General features: G+C 38.9%; 1 protein-coding gene across 2 annotated transcripts in view; it reads right to left on the reverse strand.

Annotated features, from left to right (window-relative positions):
* The window catches only part of LOC115221061 (GRAM domain-containing protein 2B-like), a 230,812-nt gene that overhangs the window by 173,067 nt on the left and 32,763 nt on the right, over positions 1-24,982 (reverse strand). Inside the window, exon 2 of one of the 2 annotated variants that reach the window (XM_036510419.1) lies at positions 20,381-20,464. In XM_036510419.1, coding sequence (XP_036366312.1) covers positions 20,381-20,427 — 47 coding nt within the window. In that variant the 5' untranslated portion in view covers positions 20,428-20,464. Of the gene's footprint in view, positions 1-20,298; positions 20,465-24,982 lie in introns of those variants that run through there. The other variant, XM_036510418.1, reaches the window with a different exon arrangement.

Below are 24,982 nucleotides of genomic sequence, written 5' to 3' on the forward strand. Positions count from 1 at the left end.
TTAGCATATCCTGGGAGAGAGTTGAGAATTTTCTGCACAATGAACTTGGCATGATGAAAGTTTCTGTTCCATGGGTGCCGCGTCTTCTGACACCTGATGATAAGTGCAGGAAAATCTGACATTGTCTCAGGCAGGCCCAGCCAGTTTTCTTGAACATTTCTTAATTCAGGACGAATGTTGGCTTCATCACTTTGAGCCAGAGACAAAGAGACAATTCATGTAGTGTAAATACCTCTCCTCACTTGCTCCAAAGAATGCCAAGGTTGTTTCATCTGCAGGAAAGGTGAGGGCCTCAATTTTTTGGGGTGCAAAAAGCATTGTGTCTACTGACTATCTTCAAAAGGGCCACACCATCAATAGAGAATACTATGCCAACTTGCTGAGGGCAATTATGAAAGGTAATCAAGACCAAACATCCAGGAAAACTGACAAAAGGTGTCTGGTTTCATCAGGACAATGCTCCAGCACACAAATCCTTGGTTTCAATGACTGCTGCGCATGACTGTGGCTTTAAACTGGTTGATCATCTTCCCTATTCTCATGATTTGCCCCATCTAACTATCATCTGTTGCCTTATATGAAAAACTGGTGTGGTGAGAGTTATTGACACCCCTGTTGGATTGGAAGAATGGACTAGCCTAACATGAAAAACTATTGTGGCGAGAGTCATTGGCATCCCTGTGGGACTGGAAGAATGGACTAGCCGAACATAAAAAACTGTTGTGGCAAGAGTCAATGACACCCCTGTGGGATTGGAAGAATGGGCTAGCCGAACTCTTATAAAGAACAGCGTATTGGTTGAGACGAAGGGAGTTGTAGGAGTTGTTGAGTGTTTGTGGAAGTCATTGAGATCATTGAGAGTTTGTATTTATTGGAGTATCGTGTTTAGTGGAGTAATTTGAAGTATGTTAGTGTGAAGAGAGTTGTGTCCATCCCTGCTTCATGAAATCTGTATATCCAATGTATAGATGGATATAAAAGTGGTGATGAGTTTATTCAAAGCGTACGTCAGATGTTAACATTTTCTTTTGATACAAAAATCAAAGAAAAATTAGTTAACATAGAAGACAGCCTTTGTGGTGCAGTTGCAACAGCAATTACAACAACAACAATATGGAATTACAGAATTTAGTTATAACCCAGAAGAAGGTATTACTATTTCTGCATATTTCCAAAGATATGAGGAAATCTTCAAAGAGGAATACAAAAATTGGATGGACAATGAAAAGGTACTACTACTTTTAAGAAAATTATCCCCAGCAGAACACAAAATACTGTAACTACATTCTACCAAAAAGACCATGTGAAATTGTTATTGAAAATTTTCAGTGAGAGACGTTCCCTGTTCAATACTCACTGGGAGTCTTTGAATTTAGTATAAAAGGATGATGAAGATTTCACTTTTTGGATAACTCCAGTCTTTTCTAGTCTCTGTAGTTCTTCATTGACTTGCATCATCACTGCAAAGGGTACTATTTGTTTTGGTTTAAATACTGGTATGGCATTTTTCTTTTATTTGAAAAAATGCTTTCGTCTTGGCACACAGACCTAATTTATCAGACAGAACCCCCCCTTTGCTTGCGAAGACCTGTTGGGGCAAGTGAAATCGGAATCGAAATTGAACCAATCCTATGACTGGCACCTGACAGATGCCAGGACCCCTGGACTGGAGATACGTAAAAAGCACTATCCGAATCGTGGCCGATGCCAGCACCGCCTCGACTGGCTTCCGTGTCGGTGGCACGTAAAAAGTACCATCCGAATCGTGGCCGAAGCCAGTGCCGCCTCGACTGGCTTCCATGCAGGTGGCACGTAAAATGCACCAATCCGACCGTGGCCGATGCCAGCCTCGCCTGGCACCAGTGCAGGTGGCACGTAAAAAGCACCCACTACACTCACGGGGTGGTTGGCGTTAGGAAGGGCATCCAGCTGTAGAAACATTGCCAGATAAGACCGGAGCCTGGTGCAGCCTTCTGGCTTCCCAGATCCCCGGTCGAACCGTCCAACCCATGCTAGCATGGAGAACGGACGTTAAACGATGATGAAGAACTTAAGGAAAAATATTTTTTACTCTTTCCTTCAATTCGTCTGACGACTTGTTTTTAGTAGGGGGGGAAAAACCATTTATATTTTTACAGAACAGATTTATGGGGAGGTCTCATAAATTAAACAATTCCATCCAGTCAGTACTATTATTAAACTATGGTTTCAAGATGGAGTATATACCATCCAAGAAATTAGACCATGCTGATTGTTTATCAAGATTTATTTCAAAAACCATGGAACCATTTGAAGATACTGTGATTAAACACTAATTACCTCAATTACTTTATTTCAGGTAACTGCATATTTACTCCACCCATCTCATCACTGTTACTCACACAGAATAATTTGTATCCTTGTTTCTTGCCTGTGGAGAGTTCAGCTAAGGAACCGCACCATCTTATTTCTTGTGGATAATACCTCCACAATCTCTCCAGACCTACCTTTCATCACTCCATTGTTGATTGTAGCAGCCCTAAAGTTTTTGAACTGACTTAAAGGCGGGTGGGTATCAAGTGGTACTTAAATTTGTTGCTGTTTGATTTCTGTCCCTGGGTAGGATAAGGAAGATTCTTTATTCTCACATGGCTAGATACCTGTAGCTTTGATTGGCTTGCTATTTCTCCATCCACTCAAACAACAATTCAACACATTATTATTATTAATAGTACTATTAATACTGAGGTTGTAAGTTCTAGTCACCTGGTATAATTTTGTTAGTATTAAAATAGACATAAGATGTATAAATGTAAATAGTGAATCTATTATGCTAGTTTCAGATTGAGGGTGATGCTAAGCTAATTACTAGAAGAGTGAATTGATGAATATTTTCTTGTATATAGACATACATACATATATATATATATTACACATACACAGGTATGTGAGAGCATAGGTGCAAAACAAGGTGGAAATAATACTCAAATCCCAAAGGTAGAGTAAAATACAGTGTTTTATAGTAAATGAAAAAGTTCACAAAACTTACTCAGAGTTTCATGTAACCAGTCATCAGAAAGAAGTGAACTTTTGGAGTGAAACTGAGTAACAATTTGTAAAGTTTTACAACTTCAATAAAATGCAAACTATTTACACACATATACTAATGCCACTGAAATCTTCAAGAGGACACACATAGAGGTACTTGTAGAGGAAAGAAAGAAGTTGAATTTGCAGATAAACCTCAATTGATTACAATACTCAATAATATTTTCCTCTTTTCTTGACTGCTCTGGTGTCTGTATTTGTATACTAGTTTCTGTAGTCTTCACACTCAAATGCACATAAACACAGACACAGACTTTCTCTCTCTCTCTCTCTCTCTCTCTCACACACACACACACACATTAACAGGCTAAGGGGTACAAGGCAACCGAGAAAACTAGCTGCCAATATACTGCCTGTACAGACCCGTAATCCTTATACTTACAACATCTGTGGGCTTCTTAGCAAATCATGACTGACAAAGAAAGTGTGGGTTGTCGGATCCTCATATGCTGAAACAGACGGGAGAGTCCATCTTATATATAAATGCCATAGACTTCTTTCAGTTTCTATCTACCAAATTCACAGACTTCTTTCAGCTTCTGTTGACCAAATTCACTTATAAAGCTTTGGGTGGCTCAGGGAACTGGTAGAAGTCACCCATTGAAAGTGCTACAAATGTGTGTGTGTGGGGGCATGCATAAATATATGTGCATATGGCTGAGTGTGTGTGTATGTTTGTCTTTACATGGACTCTACTCTGGCAGTGCTAAGATTATTTATGCTCTTTGTAAATGAGACATATCCTACAGCTCAGTTGCTTGAGGTGTGAATGCCAGTGGAATTTATACACCACTTTAAATTGAGTGTTAGCATCAGGGAGGGCATCTAGTCACACGATACTATCTCATGAAGTCTTCCAACCCATACGAGCATGAAAAAAACAGCAGTAAAATTCATGATGATAATGATGATATCTTTTCAAAATAGTATATATATTGTTTTGAAAAAAACACGTTTGAAAAAAAATTTTTTAATTTCTTCTAATTTTCCAATTTTAATAAGAAAACACACACACAAAGGATATAAAAAAAAACAAAAGCAAAAATAGCAACAAAGCAAAACCAGGATGAAGAAGAAAGAACTATGAGATCATTGGAGCCAATGGGGTAGAATTTGGTATAATGTAGATAAGATACAGGATGAACATTCATACATATGCATAGAAATACACACACACACACACACACACACACACACACACATATATATATATATATATATAGTTAGAAGCAATTATTAAAATGTGTTTAAAGTTTTCGCTGATGATGATGATAAGATTGGGTGAGGTGGGGAGGAAAAATTGATAAATGATTTCTAGTGAATATCTTCAGTTATTGTCAGCGCCATTTGTTCAAGAAGAATTGGCGTCATTCCAAAGAATGCCAGGAGATGTCCGATAATTAATGTTCTTCTTCTCTTACTTTCTCCTCCTCCTCTGAAGATGATAATAATGACGAGGATGATGATGATGGTGGTGGTGGTGGTGATGATGACAGTGATGATGATGATGATGATGATCTCCTGAGCAATTGTTCTTAACACCACAAAAACTGTTTGTATTGCTGTGTGAAGGTTTATAATTAAGATATTTTATTGATTTTTTTTTACTGGCCTTTTTCTATTTTTGTCTTACGTTTTTTTTCCCCCTCTCTCTTGGCCAGAAACAGTGCAAGTAGACCGAAATTTATTCAACATAAACAGTCTGTGAGGCTTAAAATCATGTGCAGTTGAGCTGAGGACGATGCCGGACAACTGACCACATGTTTGTAATTTCAAACCTTACTATTACTACTGCCATTGGGCTGTGACCTTCAAGGAACGCCTGATTTTGTTTGCTCTGCTCCAGCTGGCCTGACTAACTGCATAAGATAATAGGAACCATGAACCAAAAATGGAGTCTCTAGGCAGTCACTTGACCTGCTAGAAAAAACAGACATCGCCAGTGGACATATTGTGATTATAGATGTGAACTGATAAATATATAACGCATTATGAGTATAACTCAACAGATGAATATGTAATGCAATTTCTAATGATTTTTTAGACAACTAATCATATCATCATCATCATCCTCGTCTAACGTCTGCTTTCCATGCTAGCATGGGTTGGACGATTTGACTGAGGTCTGGCAAACCAGACTCCAATCTGACCTGGCTGAGTTTCTACAGCTGGATGCCCTTCCTAACGCCAACCACTCCGAGAGTATAGTGGGTGCTTTTACGTGCCACCGGCACGAGAGCCAGTTTGGTGGTACTGGCAACGGCCATGCTCAAATGGTGCTTTTTATGTGCCACCTGCACAGGAGCCAGTCTTAATGAATAATTATATTCTGAAGAGTTAACAAATATTTTTGCTTATATATTGTCACACTGCTTCCCCTCTTTCAATTGTTTGAATATTGAACAACATCAAACTGAAAGAAGCCCGTCACATATATGTATATGCATAGGCATACATGCATACATATGCAGGTATGCATGTTTGTGTATGTTTATGCCATCTTGTTTTCATGCTGCATGATAGTTGTAAATAAGTGCAATTTTTTTTTCCAGTCTTCTCCGAAAGCATCCATCCAGGGAGACGTATTACCTTGCTGGAAACAAAATGGCATCAGTAAAAACATCTAGTCTTAGAAGATCTATCTACTTCAAACAAATTCTATTTGACCCATGCAAGCTTGGAAAAAATGGACGTTAAAAATGGACATTAAAATAATTTGTTGAGGCAGATTTTCTACAGTCTAATACTCTTCCTGTCGCCAACTGTTTCCAAGCGAAGAAATATTTTCCCATAACTGGACAGGTTTTTCATGGAAGACTGGAAGCAAACAATCTCACTTGTATGATAAAGCTTATTAACAACCGTTATGTTATTTTGAGATAAGGGTACACACAAACACACGCACACATACATAATGGGATTCTTTCACTTTCCATCTACCAAATCCACTCACAAGGCTTTGGTCAGTGAGGGGTTAGAGTAGACACTTGTTCAAGGTGCTGCAGAGTAGAACTGAACTCAAGACCACATGATTGGGAAGCAAGTGATTTTGTAACTTTTGCCAATTAAAACAATAAAATATATATACTCATTTTTAACAAAACAGGGAACTGGAAATCTGTTTAGTATTTATTCACCATTACATACAGCAGCAACTGAGACTACATATTGGATTGTAATAATGGAGTAAGCAGATGTGGTTTAAGAGGAAACAGCTGGGATTTCCCCTAAATACCTACATAATTATACTCATGTACTGAGTTCTTATCCTGTTTGTTCTACCAAATACATACATACACACACACACACACACACACACAAATATGTGTATGCACATGAGTGTGTGTGTGTGTATATATATATATAATACACTAGCAGTATCACCCGGCGTTGCTCAGGTTTGTAAGGGAAATAACTATAAAGCATTTTTAGAGAGTTATAGCCAAAAAATAGCACAAAAATGGAAAAAAAATGATGGTAAATTTTTTTTGAGAGTTAAAAAAGGTCGAGTTGCGTCCCCATGACAGTCTGTGGTTTGTGTTTCTGATTCTCGACCCCATGTCAAATTTATCGATTTTTTTCAGAACTGGGGGAACTTTTCAAAATTTTTGCTGCGTTAGTTTTGAATAATGACATTGGGCTATGTGTGTGTCAAGTTTCATCAGAATCGGTTGAAAGCCGTGGTCAGGGTGAGGGTACAACCAAACAGACACACAGAAACACACACAGACAAACTGCCGTTTATATAGAGAGAGATATAAAAAGCACCCACTACACTCTTGGAGTGGTTGGCATTAGGAAGGGCATCCAGCTGTAGAAACACTGCCAGATTAGACTGGAGCCTGGTGCAGCCTCCTGGCTTCCCAGACCACGGTCGAAAACCGTCCAACCCACGCTAGCATGGAAAACAGACGTTAAACGATAATGGTGATGATGATATATATAGTTAGCTAGAAAGGCAGATATATATAATAGCATTTTCTAAAATCTGTTTAAATTTTTAAAAAATTGTGGGACACATAGAGAGAAGGCAAGAGGGAGAGAGAGAGGGGAGAGGGGAGAGAGAATAAAGCAGTTGGTAAGGCAGCAACAGAAGGTGGGTGTGTTCAGTGGTGTATTGTCTGTCTGCTATTGTATTGATACATGTGATCAGTGATAGATGATGACACCAGTGGGGGAGTGTCTGTCTGTATGTCTGGATGTGTGCATAGTGGGTGGGTGGGTGGGGCGGAAGGAGAGGAGATTGATTTGTATCAATAGATATTGATTTATCAAACATTTACACAAACTCTAACATACTCAATGACACACTGACAACAAATGCATGTACGTAACACTTGCATATACACACATGTACACATTACACATAGTCAATAACATCCATCTACATATATATATATATACACATACCTGTGTGTGTGTGTGTGTGTGTGTGTGTGAGTATATTACTGTGAGCCACAGACCAAATTTGTGGTTGGTGCAAAGTCCCAACCAGGCCTAAGGTGATATGGTGGTGGAACAGTGTAGTTGACAACGCCTTGAGAGCAAATAAACAGGCCTGGAAGAACTGGAAAAGTGGTGATAGCAAGGAACTATATTTGGTAGGTTGAAGGGAAGCTAGGAGGCCAGTATACTTAGCCGGGGTTGAAGCAGAAAGGAAGAAGTTTGTCAATGTTTGGCGGGATGAAGTATTTTGGTTTGCAAGACAGTGTGTCAAGAAAAACTGTGATGTTGGATTGAAGTGCATTCACATGGATGATGGTTCACTTGCAGTTAGCAACTCTGCAAAGAAAGAGACTTGGTAGTGCCACTATGAAAGGTTGTTAAGTGTAGAGGATTCATGGAGAGTCTGCCTAATGTGGATCCGACAGAGGGATCAGCAATCTGAATAGACAGTAGCAGGGTAGTTAAAGCCATGAAGGATATGAAGATGGGGAAAGCCCCTGGCTCATCAGGAATCACTACCGAGATACTTAAAATATCTGGTGGTGTGGGTTATGGTCTAGTCACCCATGTAGTTAATCAGATTGTCCACAATGGAGTCATACCCAATGACTAGTGTAGCAGCACCATAGTAACTGCTACAAAGGTAAAGGTGATACCTTAGACAGAAATAATTAGAGAGGTATCAAATTGTTGGATCAATTGATGAAAGTTATGGAGAGGGTCATAGCCCAACTAATTAGGGAGAGAGATAATCTAGATGAGATGTAGTTTGGTTTTGTGCCAGAGAGAATCTCACCAATGATGCTATATTCCTGGTAAGGCAGTTGCAGGAAAAGTACTTAGCCAAAAATAAACCTCTGTACTTCATTTTTGTTCACATGTAGAAAACCTTTGAGAGAGAGAGAGAGAGAGAGAGAGAGAGAGAGAGAGAGAGAGAGAGAGAGAGAGAGAGAGAGAGAGAGAGAGAGAGAGAGAGAGAGAGAGAGAGAGAGAGAGAGAGAGAGAGAGAGAGAGAGAATAAAGCAGTTGGTGTATGTTCAACAGAGTGTGAGCATCTTGAGAAAAATATCAGAGGTGGTGTGCAATAGAGACAACTGTGTTGGTATGGTCATGTGTTGTATATGGATGAGGACAGCTGCATAAAGAAGAGCTGATCTCTAACTGTGGAGGGAACCTGTGGAAAAGGTAAAGCCAAGAAGACATGGGATGAGATGGTGAAGCACAATCTTTGACTCTTGGGTCTCACAAAGGTGATGACAAGTGATCAAGATCTTTGGCGATTTGATGTGCTAAAGAAGACTTGTCAAGCCAAGTGAAATTGTAGTCATGGCCAGTGCTGGTGACACATAAAAAGCACCCGTGCTAGTAACATATCTAAGGCACCCATGCTGATGACATGTAAAAGGCACCTGTGCCAGTGACATGTAAAAGGCACCCACTACATCATCATCCGCTTTCCATGCTAGCATGGGTTGGACGGTTCAACTGGGGTCTGTGAAGCCAGAAGGCTGCATCAGGCCCAGTCTGATCTGGCAGTGTTTCTATGGCTGGATGCCCTGCCTAACGCCAACCACTCCGTGAGTGTAGTTGGTTCTTTTTACGTGCCACCGGCACGGGGGCCAGGCGAGGCTGGTAACGGCCCCGAACGGATGGTGCTTTTTACGTGCCACCGGCACGTAAAAGCATCCAGCCATTGAAACCACATCAAATCAGCCTGTCTAACCCATGCCAGCATGGAAAGTAGATGCTAAATGATGATAATGATGATACAGGAATCCCTCACTTTATGGAAGTAAAGTGTGCCTGAAAATTTTGCCATAACACGTGGCACCAGCACTGGCAGAGTCACCAAGTAACTTTGCAAAACAAGGAATCTTTGAGAAGAGAGAGGGCATTGGAGGAGGTGATCTTTCAAGAGGTAGGATCACTAGGCAGTTATGGGGGTGGTTAACAGTCACAAGTTTGCTGATGGCATGGTCACTCTGTAAGTGGTGTGTTTGTGAATGTAGTGTTTTATGTGGAAATCTATGTTGTCCAAGCACATGTAACTGATTACATTTTTTTCCTTAGTTGTTTTAGTTATTGGACTATGGTCATGTCAGGGTGCTATATTTAAGGGGGTCTCCTTTTAGTTGATCATATGACCGCAGTACTTATTTTAGTCTTTTACTTAATTTATCAATATATATTTATCATATGACAAAGTTTTCACCTTTTTGACATAAGGGGATGCAACACAGCACTGATTCACACAGACATGTAGTCATAGATATATGGAAGTATGTATGCATGCATGTGTGTGTATGAATGTGTGTGCACACGTGCTTGCATCTGTATGTGTGTGTGCACATATGTGCTTGCATGTGTGTGTGTGTGCACACATGTGCTTGCATGTGTGTGTGTGTGTGCATAATAAGACAACTACACGAGGTGCATCTGACAGTAAACCATTGTACTTGGCATTCATCAATCTGGAGAAGGCATTTGACAGAGTTCCTTACTCTATGATCAGGTGATCTCTGAGGGAGATAGGAGTAGACGAAAGGCTTGTAAGAGCCATACAAGCCATGTATGGAGATGCTGTCAGTAAAGTGAGAGTTAGCCACAAGTACAGCAATGAATTTAATGTACAGGCACAAGTTCACAAGGGTTCAGTACTCAGTTCCCTCCTATAATCCTCCAAGCCATAACATAGGAATTTAAGACTGGCTACTCTTGGGAGCCACTGTAAACTGATGATTTTGCTCTCGTAAAAGAAACTGCGACAGAACTGAAAAGGAAATCCCAGATGTGGAAAGCAAAACGGGAGAATCAAACAGCCTTAAAGTTAACAGAGGAAAGATCAATATTGTAGTAAGCCATAGAAACTGAGCCAAAATAGATTGGAGCCTGGTGCAGTTCTCTGGCTAATCAGCTCCAGTCAAGCTGTCTAACCTATGCCAGCATGGAAAATGGACATTAAATGATGACGATGATGATGATGATGATGATATGTGTGTGTGTGTGTGTGTGTGTGTGTGTGTGTGTGTGTGTGTGTGTGTGTGTGTGTGTGTGTGTGTGTGTGTGAGAGAGAGAGAGAGAGAGAGAGAGAGAGAGAGAGAGAGATAAGGTAGTATTCATAAGTGGAAGGTGTACAGGATCCATGAAAACTATAGAAACTGATTCTCTGAAATGCCCAGGTGGTTCATTACAGGTAGTAGACAATTTCTGTTACCTAGGGGACCAAATTAGTATTAGGGGAGGATGCACAGAGAGTGTGACAGCTAGAATAAAAATGGGTTGGAGGAAATTCAGAGAGCTGTTACGTCTGTTGGCTATGAAAGGTTTCTCTCTCTGAGTGAAAGGAAGATTGTATGAGGCATGTATATGGACAGCAGTTCTACATGGTAGTGAGATGTGGGCCTTGAATGCAGAAGACATGAGATGGTTAGAGAGGAATGAGGCTAGTATGCTCTGCTGGATGTGTAATGTAAGTGTACATGTGCAACAGAGTGCCAGTGTATTGAGAGAGAAGTTAGGTATAAGAGAAATTAGTTGCTGTTTGCAAGAGAGAACACACACACGCACATACATACACACACGCACACGATGGGCTTCTTTCAATTTCTGTCTCTCAAATCCACTCACAAGGCTTTGGTCAGTCCAAGGCTATAGTAGAAGACACTTGCCCAAGGTGACATGCAGTGGGAATGAACTTGGAACCACGTGGTTTGGAAGCAGACTTCTTACTACACAACCACACTTGTGTGTGTGTGTGTGTGTGTAATACACACACACTTATATACAGACACACACACATATACACACACACATGATGGGCTTCTTTCAGTTTCCATCTACCAAATCCACTCACAAGGCTTTGGTCTTCTACCAAGCCTATAGTAGAAGACACTTGCCCAAGGTGACATGCAGTGGGAGTGAACTTGGAATCATGTGGTTGGGAAGCAGACTTCTTACTACACAACCACACCTGCGCCTCTGTGTGTGTGTGTGTGTACATACATGCACACTTATATACAGACACACACACACATATACACACACATACACACACACATATCCATATGTGTGTAGTGTATATGCGGCTTGTTTCCAATAGCAAGGCACTGTCAACCTCAAACAGTAGAACACATTTGCCCAAGGTGGTATGTAGTAGGATTCAAACCAGAACCATATAGAAGCAAAGTGGACAAACAAATACTGAATGAGAAAGAGACAGTGAAGAAGAAGAAGAAGAAGAAGAGAGAGAGAGAGAGAGAGAGAGAGAGAGAGAGAGAGAGGGAGGGGGTGGAGAGGGGGAAATATATTTATTCCTAATAATGAGCTACTAATTTGAAGGTCAAACTGATGAAGCTAACACTGTGTGTGTGTATATATATATATATATATATATATATATGTGTGTGTGTGTGTGTGTGTGTGTGTGTGTGTGTGTGTGTGTGTGGATGTGTGTGTGTATGAGTTTATAGTTTGTGAGTATGTTTGCATATGTGTAAATGTATAGTCTGTGGGTATGTTTACATAGATGTGCATATGTATACACTACAGGTGTGTTTAAATATATGTATGCGAATTTATGATCTGTGAGTATGTTTATACAAGTGCACGAATATTCTATGTTATGTTTACATAGATGTGTATATTTGCATATGCGTGTATGTATAATTTGTGGTTATGTTTACATAGTTATGTTTGTATGTATTGAGTGTGCATATCTTTATATATGTGTACATGTATGTATTCTTAGTATGTATGTCTACCCATGTGCATGAGTGTGTGTGTGTGTATGTGTGTATATGTATTGTTTGTGGATGTATTTACATAGTTATGTGTGTGTTCGTGTATTGTGTATAGATAATTGTACATATGCATGTGTGTATGTAGCTTCTGTATGTAAGTGTGTTTGAACAAATGTGTGTACATGTGTGTTTATTTGTGTAGTGTGTGGGTACGTTTCTTGCAAGAATATTATTATGTATATGCCAAGTTGAAACAAAAGATTTTGGGGATTTTCACTCTTTTACTTGTTTCAGTCATTTGACTGTGGCCATGCAGGAGCACCGCCTTTAGTCGAGCAAATCGACCCCAGGACTTATTCTTTGTAAGCCTAGTACTTATTCTATCGGTCTCTTTTGCCGAACTGCTAAGTTACGGGGATGTAAACACACCAGCATCAGTTGTCAAGTGATGTTGAGGGGACAAACACAGACTGACAAACATATATACACACATACATATATAGATGTATATATATATATACGACAGGCTTCTTTCAGTTTCCGTCTACCAAATCCACTCACAAGGCTTTGGTCGGCCTAAGGGTATAGTTGAAGACACTTGCCCAAGATGCCATGCAGTGGGACTGAACTTGGAACCATGCGGTTGGTAAGCAAGCTACTTACCACACAGCCACTCCTGCACCTATAATTGTGTAATTTTTGTTTACTTGTAGTTCATATTTTAGTGTGATTGAATGTTCTGTTTCATTTTCAGTGTGTTCTATCTATAAGTTTGTCTCTTTCAATTTTTGGTAGTTTAACCTCACATAAAACCTTCACGTGTTTGTTAGTCTGCTGTTATATTTTTCCTTATCTCTTTTCTCTTTTACTTGTTTCAGTCATTTGACTGCGGCCATGCCGGAGCACCGCTTTTAGTCGAGCAAATCGATCCTGGAACTTTTTCTTTGTAAGCCCAGTACTTATTCTATCGGTCTCTTTTGCCGAACCGCTAAGTGACGGGGACGTAAACACACCAGCATCGGTTGTCAAGCAATGCTAGGGGGACAAACACACACACACACAAACATACATACATACACACACACACACACACCACACACACACACACACACACACACACACACACACACACACACACATATATATATATATATATATACATATATACGACAGGCTTCTTTCAGTTTCCGTCAACCAAATCACTCACAAGGCATTGGTCGGCCCAGGGCTATAGCCCAAGATGCCATGCAGTGGGATTGAACCCGGAACCATGTGGCTGGTTAGCAAGCTACTTACCACACAGCCACTCCTGCGCCTGTGTGTTTTATGTCTCTGTGTGTTTTTTTCTCTAAAGTTCATATTTCTCTTTTATGGTGTTTGTGTGTTTTGGGTAGAGTGTTGCTGTGTAGAATGCATATAACACTTTGATTTAGTTGTCACATGTCCCGTGTTCTCTTTTAATTATTCTTTTTCATCCCTTTCAGGGTTGATAAATTAAGTCCCAGTTGAGCACTAAGGTCAATGTAATCAACATACCCTTCCCCTGAAGTTGCTGGCCTTGTGCCAAAATTTGAAAGCATTATTATTGTTGTTATTGTTGTTATTTCAGATCAGATTTATTCTTGAATATTGTTTAGGTGTTGTTGTTGTTGGTGGTGGTGGTGATGTTTTTAATAATAAAGTTGAGAAACTGAACTTTTCTCTGGTTTTTCCATATCTTGAAGATGGGAATGAATAAGAGAGATTGTCAGAATCTCTGTAGACATCGTGAAAGGAGGAGCATGGCTTGTTTGACTGATGGAGAGGTCATGGAGAGGGAAAGGGGTGAGAGAAGAAAGTGGGTGGGTGGGTGCTGGAGGCTACACTCCTTAGAGTTGTAGCTAGAGGGCAGAGGAGGGGGAAATTAATAATTTTTAATTGATAGAATAATGATGAGTGATGTTGATGATGAGAATGATGTTTCAATGATGCTGATAATGATGACTGAATGATGATGATGGTGATGATGAATGATGGTCAAGCTGACTTTAGATGAAAAATATACATAACTAAATAATTAGGAAATTAATGAACTCACTAATTATCATCAACACTTTTACTACCGTGAGGCCTTAATGACACATATCCTCTCTTCTCTAATAATTAGCATGGGTTTGTGTGTGTGTCTCAGTGTGTCTGCTTGTGTGTACATGTGAGTGAGATATGTGTGTATCTGTGACTTTGTCTCCATATATTTAAGTGAGTTTACACCTTTGTTTCCATGAGTATGTGTGTCTGTCTGTTCTTTTGCCTCTGTGTGTATTTGTGCTTCAGTGATAACCCTCCTCCCCATCTCTGACTATGTCATAGAAAGGTTTACCACTGAAGGCTTTAGCCTCATGTAATGTACAGCTAGGAGCCTTGTCAGTTTGGTAAAGCTACGCCTTGCCACTACTGTGCCAGCTACATACTTAAGGGGTTAAACTCACCACTACAAAGCTAAGAAAACATCAGTTTTACAGTGCTGCCCCTGCCTCCTCAATATTGCAATCTCTATCCTCAACCTTGCTGTGGTATCTGTTTTACAGCTGAGTATTCTGAGCCACTGAGTCAAATTCTGAAATGCTGGTTTCTTCACTTGTTGTTTAGTCGTACATCAGCTCTGATCCAGCAGACCTATGATCAAAGGTACTCCGACTATGACCATCCCAACATTTTTTTTCAAGTATTTATATAGTACCATGTCATCACATGCATACCTTTTCTGTTTTTGTGAAAGTCAGATTTAAGAGAGATTTGGCTGCTATTTCTGTCAGGTTGAATCACTGTGGAATTTCTCTTATTGGCTCAAGGAGAACCTTCTTGTTGACACCAACTCAGCAATGTAAATTCAAACACATGTTGTGTTGGTCATGGTGGGAAGACATAGTGAAACACACACATCATTGATCCACCCTACAACCAATATGCCAACACCCCATCCACTGATTCTGCTATGCCAACATGTGTTCCACATTTGGGGTAATCTACCCAATACTTGATACAATGACAATATTCCATCTAAAATCCAACAAGAGAACCTTTATATGATGGTTTGAATTGCTAGAAATAACAGTCAAATCTCCCCTCTCCCCATCTTCAAATCACACTTTATCATCTTAAAAAAGAAAAAGAAGAGTGGCATTGGATGCTGTAAGCCTAGATATATTATGTCAAAAAATATGTATAATGGGCATGGTTGGAATATCTGGGATAAGATTTAAGGGTTTACCTCAGGTCAAACAACAACAAGCCATAACCAACAAGGGACTCGCTCAATCTGCTTGAAACAACAGCCAAATCTCCCTGCAATCACACTGTAGTGTTAAAATAGGACAGTCACATTATATAATGTTGCCCTAGATACAATATGTCCAAGTAAAAAATGTGATGGTCACAGCTTCAACAAGTTTGATCATAGGTCTGCAAGGATGATTGTGTAAGACATTTGACAGCTAATTGTAGCAGATAACAATTATGTGAAGGTTCCTTCATTTTCAGAAGTCACTTAAAATGATTGAATATACTGGAGATATTAGTCTTGAATATAACAGAATTTCTTGGGGCCAGAAATTAAGAGTGAAGGGTTTTAGTCCACACCATCAACCTTGATATTTAGCTGGTACTCTGTTTTATTGACATTGGAATGGTAAAACAAATTTGACCTCAGCAGGATTGGAACTCAGAATGTAAAGGGCCATAACTTAATTCCACTAAGCATTTTACCCTATGCCCTAATGGGTCTGCCAATCTAACTTCAAGGATGTATGTTGGAAATGAGAAAGTATGACATGGTTGGAATGAAAGATAAAATGGTTTAAGTTCTGCATACAGTAGGTCTCCTGTACCAAACTTCCTAACTGCACAGCCACAACACATCCTCCATCAGTTTTGACAATGAGTATTCAGTTGTTTAAGCAATTAAGAATTTGGTGGTTGAGTATTCCACAGACATGTATACTCTTAACAAAATTCTTAGGCCAAATCAAGGTGACATGATATATAACTAAGCTAGAGCTTTCACTTATGGATACTATCTATACAATGGGCTTCCACACAGTTTCCATCTCCCCAGTTTTACCCACAAGACTTGAGTTGACCTGAGACTATGATAAAAAGTAGAGGCACTTGCCTAAGGTGTCACACAGTGGGATCACACCGGGGACCTCGTGATTGTGAAGCAAATCTCTTAACCATTCATTGATGTCTGCATCCATTATAACACATACACACACACAAACGTATGTACGAGGTTGATTCAAAAGTTTTCCATATTTTGAGCTTTAATTAATAGTTCAAACAAATTACATATGCAAATTCCTAAAAATATATCCCATCATATTCTGTTGTTTGTTGCCGTCATTGTACCAGAAGCTCAATTCCACACTTATATCATTTAGTTGGCAAAAGGTTCCCTGCACTCATCCTCAACCTCATCCACATTGTTGAACCTTCATCCATGCAAGAAAGAAGCCACGACTCAGAAAAGGTGGTAATCTGATGGTGCAGGGTCTAGACTGTAGGCAGAGTGAGGCAGCACTTTCAGCCCCTCAGCTTTCTCGAGTTTGCATTTGGTCACATTGGCAGTGTGTGCTGGGGTATTGTCATGCTGTAGGAGCGCACATTCCCAATTGACCAATGCTGGACGGTGGGCTTTCAAAGCATCCTATACTCACTGCAGCTGTTGAACATAAAGGTTAGTGTTCACAGCATGACCATCTGGGACAAGCTCAAAGTGCAACGCCCACTCAAAATTTCACTAAAACATACTAAAGAGGAAATGGAAAGAAAAACCATGTCATGTCCAATACTCTGAAAGGCTTAAAAGAGAAGATATAAGCCAAAGTGGGAGTCAACAAAGGCGCAAAAGCTCTGTTCTAAAAGCAGAAATAGAGGGACCATCGAAATGTGATGAAATGATTGGGAGGGCTTGCAGGGTGAACATGGGCCCTTTAATGTGCCTGATAGACAAATTGATAGAGAGATATATAGACAGACAGGTAGACAGATCAAGAGTTGGGGACTGACAGGAGGAAACTGACCCCAGTATTTCAATTATTTATTGAACCCTAAAGACACTCTAAGGGATTTGAACACAAAGATTTGAGAGCTGGAGCAAATACCATAAGACAATTGATCCAAAACTAATATCTTTGCCAATTCACTGCTTTCTTTGTCAATATTATTTCAATTCATTTTAATTAATTCAGCTGGTACGGGAAACTTGCTCAGTTAATTAAAAGAATGTTAATCAATGACTAAAATTGTTGATCAAAGCTGATTGCTGCAGGATTTGAACCCAGAGCACAGACAATTAAAACTAATACTGCAAGGTATTTCAGCTGACACTTTAATGACTTTGCCGATTTGTCCTCTTGATTATGTAATGAGATAGAAACAATATTAGTTATTATTCTTCTCTTTAAATCTGTTCAATCAGTCCATCTTAAGAAGGTTCCAGTTACCACAACAGTTTTTTCTTATGAGAAGTGGTTGCTGTCCCCTCATTCAAACTTTCCCTATTTCTGGAGAAAAGGGTCAATAAGAGAGAGCCTTATGACACAAAATAGTAGATAAGAAAGAGAGAGAGAGAGTGAGAATCAATCCCAGTTCCTGACTGGTGCTGCATTTATCAACCCTAGAAGGATAAAAGACAAAGTCAACTTCAACAGGATTTGAACTCAGAAAGCAGAGAGCTGGAACAAGTATCACAAGACATTCAATCCAACACTAACAGCTCAGCTTATTCACCGCCCTCTCCACTAATATTATTTTAATTAATTCTAATTAATTCAGTAAGTATGGGAGACTTGCCAGTTAATTAAAACAATGTTAATCAATGACTAAAATTGTTTTTCCTCGCTGCATAATTATTTATTTGTTAGTTTCTTTTTATATTATCATTTATACTTCCAGCATTAACTTTTTTGATACCAACTGACCTGAAACTGCTCCCGGTTCCATGATACAAACTTTCCTGTTTCAAAGTGATCTAAATTAAAACCTTCCACCAAAATTGCATGCTAATTTATGTTCCAAACACCAGATTAATAATGTCAAAGATATCTTGCTAAATTCTTTATTATTTTCAAAATTAAGTGAAGCAAAAAGCAGTGTGCTTCAACAGAAATATTCATCTCCATTTAAATATGGATGTTCTGTTGGAACAAGCTCTACTGCGGCAGATCCATGAGAATAACACTCATATTCTTTTCTACTTTAGGCACAAGGTCAGAAATTTTGGGGGAGGGGGCAGTCGATTAAATCGACCCCAATATGCAACAGGTACTTAATTTATCAACCCCGAAAGGATGAAAGGCAAAGTCGACCTCAGTGGAATTTGAACTCAAAAAGTAAAGACAGACGAAACACTGCTAAGTATTTCGCCCAGCATGCTAACGTTTTAGCCAGCTTGCCGCCTTACATGAGAATAACACTCATATTGGCTTATATGAGAGTTTCTCTCATGGTACCTACTGCAGTATAGTTTGTTTTAACAGAACATCCACATTTAAGTGGAGATAAATATTACCTTTCAGTATCAATATTAACTCTGTCACTTATACTTGCCAAAAGAAATAGAATAACAAGAGGGTTAAATATATAGATGCTAACTTAACTATTGTTTTTTTTTTTTATATGGATGGTGTGTCTGAGTAATGAATATTGTAAAGTAATGACTATGGTGTTGTAATGTTTCCTTCTGTTAATGTTGCTTATTTATAAAGACATTGTGTATATATGTAAGTCAGTGTTAACATATTCTAGCACTGATATAACTGGTTATTTTCTGAGTAGATGATGACTCTGAGTAATTTCCTTTGCTCATTATACTCTAGTTATTTCTACAGTAGTTGCTTTGCTTCATAATCTCTGTATTTTAAGTTTAAATCCTGCTGGGGTAACATTAGTTTTCTTCCCCAAGTTTGGGTGAAAGGAGATTTACATAAAAACATATTTGAGAACAACTGGTATAGGCGAAAAACAGTAAATACGTACAGTCAGAAATATGAATCAGTTTATTAATAGTTTCAGCAAAAATTTGTAATCACATAAATAATTAGTGACACCTGCTCCTCTCGCTCTGTCATAGTTTCTTACTCCAGTCTATACTCCACTTAGTGTTATTTTATGGGTACTTGGTAACCTCACTGGTGCTGTTGCCACATAAAAAGCACCCAGTACACTCTGTTAAGTGGTTGATGTTAAGAAGGGCATCTGGCTATAGAAATCATGCCAAAGCAGCCACAGAACCTGGCTGAGCCCTCTGGCTTATCTTTCCTTGTCAAAACATTCAACCCATGCTAGTAGGGGAAAAGGGATGTTAAAATACAATGATGATACTGATAATAATCAGGCAGATTGGTCTAAATGAATTTGCATGTTGGAGTCAGAGACTCACTTCTTATGCTTCATTAGGGAACAAATTTTGAGGTAAAAAATATGATTGTAGTGCAAATAATAGTGATGATAAGAGAGAAGACTGTGCTGGTATGACCATGTAATGCCTATGGATGAGGACAGCTGCATCAAGAAGTGCCAATCTCTAATTGTGGAGTAAACATGTGGAAGGAGTAGACCCAGTAAGACATGGAATGAAGTGGCGAGAAAGGATCTTCAGATGTTGGGCCTCACAGAGGGGATGACAAGGGACCGCGACTTTTGATGGTTTGCTGTGCTTGAGAAGACATGTCCCCTATATTCCTCTTTAGCTGAGTGACCCTAATCTTGTGGGTTTGTCTGTACTGGTGCCACATAAAAAAGCACTTCTGCCAGTGCCATGTAAGAAGCACATGTGCTGGTGCTGCATAAAAGCACTCAGTACACTCTGTAAATTGGTTGGTGTTAGGAAGGGCATCCAGCCATAGAAGATATGCCAAAACAGACATGGTGCCCAGGTAGATCCTCAGCTGGCCAGTTCCTGTCAACCATTCAACCCATGCCAGCATGGAAAATGTATGTTAAATGATGATGATGAATCTGTCTCATGTAAGAAGTGTAAACAAACCTAAACTTTCTCACCATTCTTCTTTTTCCCCACCAGTGCCATCTTGTGGTGCAGGTCATTTACAGATATGAAATATTCTTACCATTTTGGGGTGGTTGGCTTTTTGAAAGAATGTTTTCTGCTACTCATTGCTGGTTGGTCTCAGGTGAGAGTTAAATTATATTCCCTGCAATGAGACAAATTAAAGAAATCATGAAATATCAGGAAATGTCTACAATGATCAATAAGTCTATATTTTACGGATGAGGGTTAATAAGACCTAAACATGTCCAGAGTTAGGTCTGTTTTATATCTTTTATCTTTTATGTGTTTCAGTTTGATTGTGGTCATGCTGGGGTATCCCCTTGAAAAGTTTTAATCAAACTGATTGATTTCAGTACTTATTTTTAAAGTCTGGGACTATCAGTCTCTTTTGCCAAATCACTACATTATGGGGATGTAAACAAAAGAACACCAGTTGTCGAGTGGTGGTGTTTGGACAAACCCAAACACACACACACACACATGACAAGCTTCCACACAATTTCTTTCTGACAAATTCACAAGGATTGATCAGTAGAATATACTTGGCCAAGGTGCTACATGGTGGGATTGAACCCAAAACAATGAGGCTGTTAAGTGAGCACCTTAACCACACAGCCATATCTGTGCCTGAAATTAGTTGCTGAAATTATTGAAATGAAATTAGTCTTTTCCTTACAACATAATTATTTTTAATTAGAGATTTTATACCACGACATTAAATAAAAAAATTATCACTTGTGTTTTCCGTGCTTATTACAATAATATTTTTCACAAATATGTTAATTTCCAGCATACTGTTATGTTGAGCAATATTATGTTGCATTTAAGGCAGCAAGCTGGTAGAATTGTTAGCACGCCAGGTGAAATGCTTAACGATATTTCATCTGTCGTTACGTTCTGAGTTCAAATTCCGCCGAGGTCGACTTTGCCTTTCATCCTTTCGGGGTTGATAAATTAAGTACCAGTTATGCACTAGGGGTCAATGTAATCGACTTAATCCGTTTGTCTGTTCTTGTTTGTCCCTTCTGTGTTTAGCCCCTTGTGGGTAGTAAAGAAATAGGTATTTCGTCTGCCGTTACGTTCTGAGTTCAAATTCTGCTGAGGTCGACTTTGCCTTTCATCCTTTCAGGGTTGATAAATTAAGTACCAGTTATGCACTAGGGGTCAATGTAATCGACTTAATCCGTTTGTCTGTCCTTGTTTGTCCCTTCTGTGTTTAGCCCCTTGTGGGTAGTAAAGAAATAGGTATTTCGTCTGTTGTTACGTTCTGAGTTCAAATTCCGCTGAGATTGACTTTACCTTTCATCTTTTCAGGGTCGATAAATTAAGTACCAGTTACGCTCTGGGGGTTGATGTAATCGACTTAATTCCTTTGTCTGTCCTTGTTTGTCCCCTCTATGCTTAGCCCCTTGTGGGCAATAAAGAAATAAGAATTGTTAGCATGCCAGGCAAAATGCTTAGCAGCAATTTGCTTGTCTTTGCCTTACATCCTATTGGGATTGATAAAATAAGTACCAGTTGTTTGCTGGGGTTGATGTAATTGACTTACCCATTCCCCTAAACTTGCTGGCCTTGGGCCAAAATTTGGATCAAGGACATCAAGCTATCAGAATCATTAGCATGCCAAGCAAAAATGCTTAACAGTATTTCATTCGTCTTTATGTTCTGAGTTCAAATTCTGCTGAGGTTGACTTTGCTTTTCATCCTTTTGGGGATTGATGAAATAAACATCAATTGTGCACTGGGGTTGATTTAATGGACTTAACTCTTCATCCAAAATTGCTGGCCTTGTGTCAAAATTTGAAACAAACATTATATATGTATTTATTTAGTGGCTCTCTCATTATTAATCCAGCAAGTATGACAATTTCTATGGTTTGCTGGGGAGGTCTAAAAAGACTGGAACATGTACATAGTTGTCTCCCATACTTGCTGGAATAATTAAAACAATAACAGCTATTGAGCTAAAGCTGTAATTCTCTCACCACACAACTATCTCTAATTAAGTTTTGATGTTCACAGCTTTAAATACATGAACACTAATTAGTTGACACTTAACACATTAGCACTTAACTCCTTAATACCTAACTTGTTAAGACAAGTCATTATTACTTGCTAACATTTAGCTTATTAACTCTTAACTCATTAGCACCTTAATCATTTACATTTAACATGTTAAAATTTGGTATGGAATGAAAAAGAGTAAATTTGATGCTTTGTTGTTTATGCTGTTGCTCAGAGACATTCCAACTATGCTCATCACCGCTTATTTTTTTCAGACATAGTGTATCCAGGACCACATTTGTGTCCTCCTGTTTTTGGTAGTTGTTGATCAGCCTTGATCAAGAACTCTCGTGCTCAAAGACGTTCCATCCATGACCTTCTTGTCATTTTAATGGTACCTAGGATGCTATTTTTTAAATATGTTGCTCCTGTTTGTTTTAAGATGGTAGGGTGTGGTTGAAGGGAAAGTTGGCTGTTATTACAAGGAAGTCAAGGAAATCTATAGAGGCTCCTCTGTGATAGTTTGTTAATTTATTAATTATCAAAATAATTTGAGTGAGAGGAAGAGGAGGAGGAGCTCAACTATAGTGCTCTCTGACCATCATACATTCTGGCTAATGCTTTGCAGGAAACTGTGGCCAGGAAAGAAATTCCAAAGAATGGTAAGCGTTAGGGGAGAATGACTGGGTGGGGAATCTGAGAAATCGTCATAATAGTGTTGATAGGAGGAAGGGGGAAGAGGTGGACAAGATGATGGCATTAAGTGAAACTGGGAAAGAGAAGAAGTTTGGGGCTAGGAGCATTATCCTAGATTCAAAGAATTGTTGTTGCTATTCCCAAGTAAGCCGACTGATGATCAAGACGTTCACTGGTTGGTTGAAGTTGACCAATTAGAATGGACTCCTGTTTAAAATTTATTAATCATCATCACTGTCATTTAAATGTCCACCCTTCCATGCTGCTGGCATGGGTCGATAGTATCTGACAAGCTGGATGGCTATGTTGGGCTTCAATGTCTGCTTTGGCATAGTCTCAATAAAGGAATGCTCTTCACAAAGCCAACTATTTCATAGTGAGTCCTGGGTACTTTTATGGCACTTGCGAAAATGATAAGTAATTCAGAAAAGGTAAAAAAAAAAACAATTTATTATTATGAGAATTTAGATTTTGATTAACCCCTTATATCTTTTATTAATTTATTTTTTCATTTTTTACTTGTTTTGGTCATTAGACTGTGGCCATGCTGGGGTACTGCCTAGGAGAACTATTTAGTTGAATGATTCAATCCCAAGGTTCATTTTGTAAGCCTCGTACTTATTCTATTAGTCTCTTTTGCCAAACTGCTAAGTTACAAGGATGTAAACACACCAACACTGGATGTCAAGTACTGATGTTGGGGGCAAACAGACACATACAGAGAGAGAGAGAGAGAGAGAGAGAGAGAGAGAGAGAGAGAGAGAGAGAGAGATTAGAGAGAGAGAGAGAGAGAGAGAGAGAGAGAGAGAGAGAGAGAGAGAGAGAGAGAGAGAGAGAAAGAGAGAGAGAGAGATGGACTTCTTTCAGTTTCTATCTACCAAATCCACTTTGGTCAGCCTGAAGCTATAGCAGAAAACACTTGTCCAAGGTGCTACACAGTAGGACTGAATCTGGAATCAAGTGGTTGGGAAGCAAGCTGCTTACCACACAGCCACACCTGCACCTACTTGTCAAAAATTTACATAGTTTCGGTTAATTAATGTTCCAATCTCGAGTCTCAAAGACTTGAATTCATGTCAAATACAAATGGATTAACAAGTGAAAACAAACAACTATTAATTGTCAGTTATTAAACCAGAAACATAGAAGAACACAAAGAAAACAATAGAAATCTCCAGAGGGAGCAAGCATTGTGCGGGGCGGAGGGTGAGCCGGGTTATTTGAATATTCATTTTATATTTTTTTTAAGGGAAAAATCAGAAAATATTGATGGAACTGAAACATTGTAGAAGTTCCGATTTATAGCAAAGACAATTTTTATATTATCAGAACTTGGATGAATGTATGTATTTATATTTGTGTGTATATATGTGTATATATATTCAGCATTCAGTATTATACATATATATATATATATAAACACACAATATTACTCACAATGCTTATTCATATGTGTGTGTGTGTGTGCGTGTGTCTATATAAAAGTATTAAATGTAACTTTTATGTTTCGGATTTCAGCCATAAAACTATACAAAATTTTCATTGTTTGGCATAAAAGAATAACAGTAAATAATGGTGAATAAGTTGTATCTGATGTCTGAGATTAATATCAGAACAAAAGGACTTTAGAATATATTCCCTCTCGAATATAACATTGTGGTAAGGAATTATTGCTGTTGTGTTGTTCGCATTGTCATTGATATCTTTGTCATAGTAATTCATCCTCACTACCATAATATCCAAGGTGATTTATCAGATGCTACACCAATTCAGGCAAATACATTCAACCAGATCAGTTATGTACTTTGTATGAGTTCAGTGAAATAAATACCAGTTCATGAAATGCATTCTACCAACTCAGGGAAATGTATTCTACCAGTTCAGTTAAACACATTCTACCAACATGCACACACAAATTCATAAAAAGGGGTATCCAAAAGTAACTAGAAACATTCTCTGT

Source organism: Octopus sinensis, linkage group LG17 (genome assembly GCF_006345805.1).
Source record: "Octopus sinensis linkage group LG17, ASM634580v1, whole genome shotgun sequence".
In the NCBI taxonomy this organism is placed as follows: domain Eukaryota; kingdom Metazoa; phylum Mollusca; class Cephalopoda; order Octopoda; family Octopodidae; genus Octopus; species Octopus sinensis.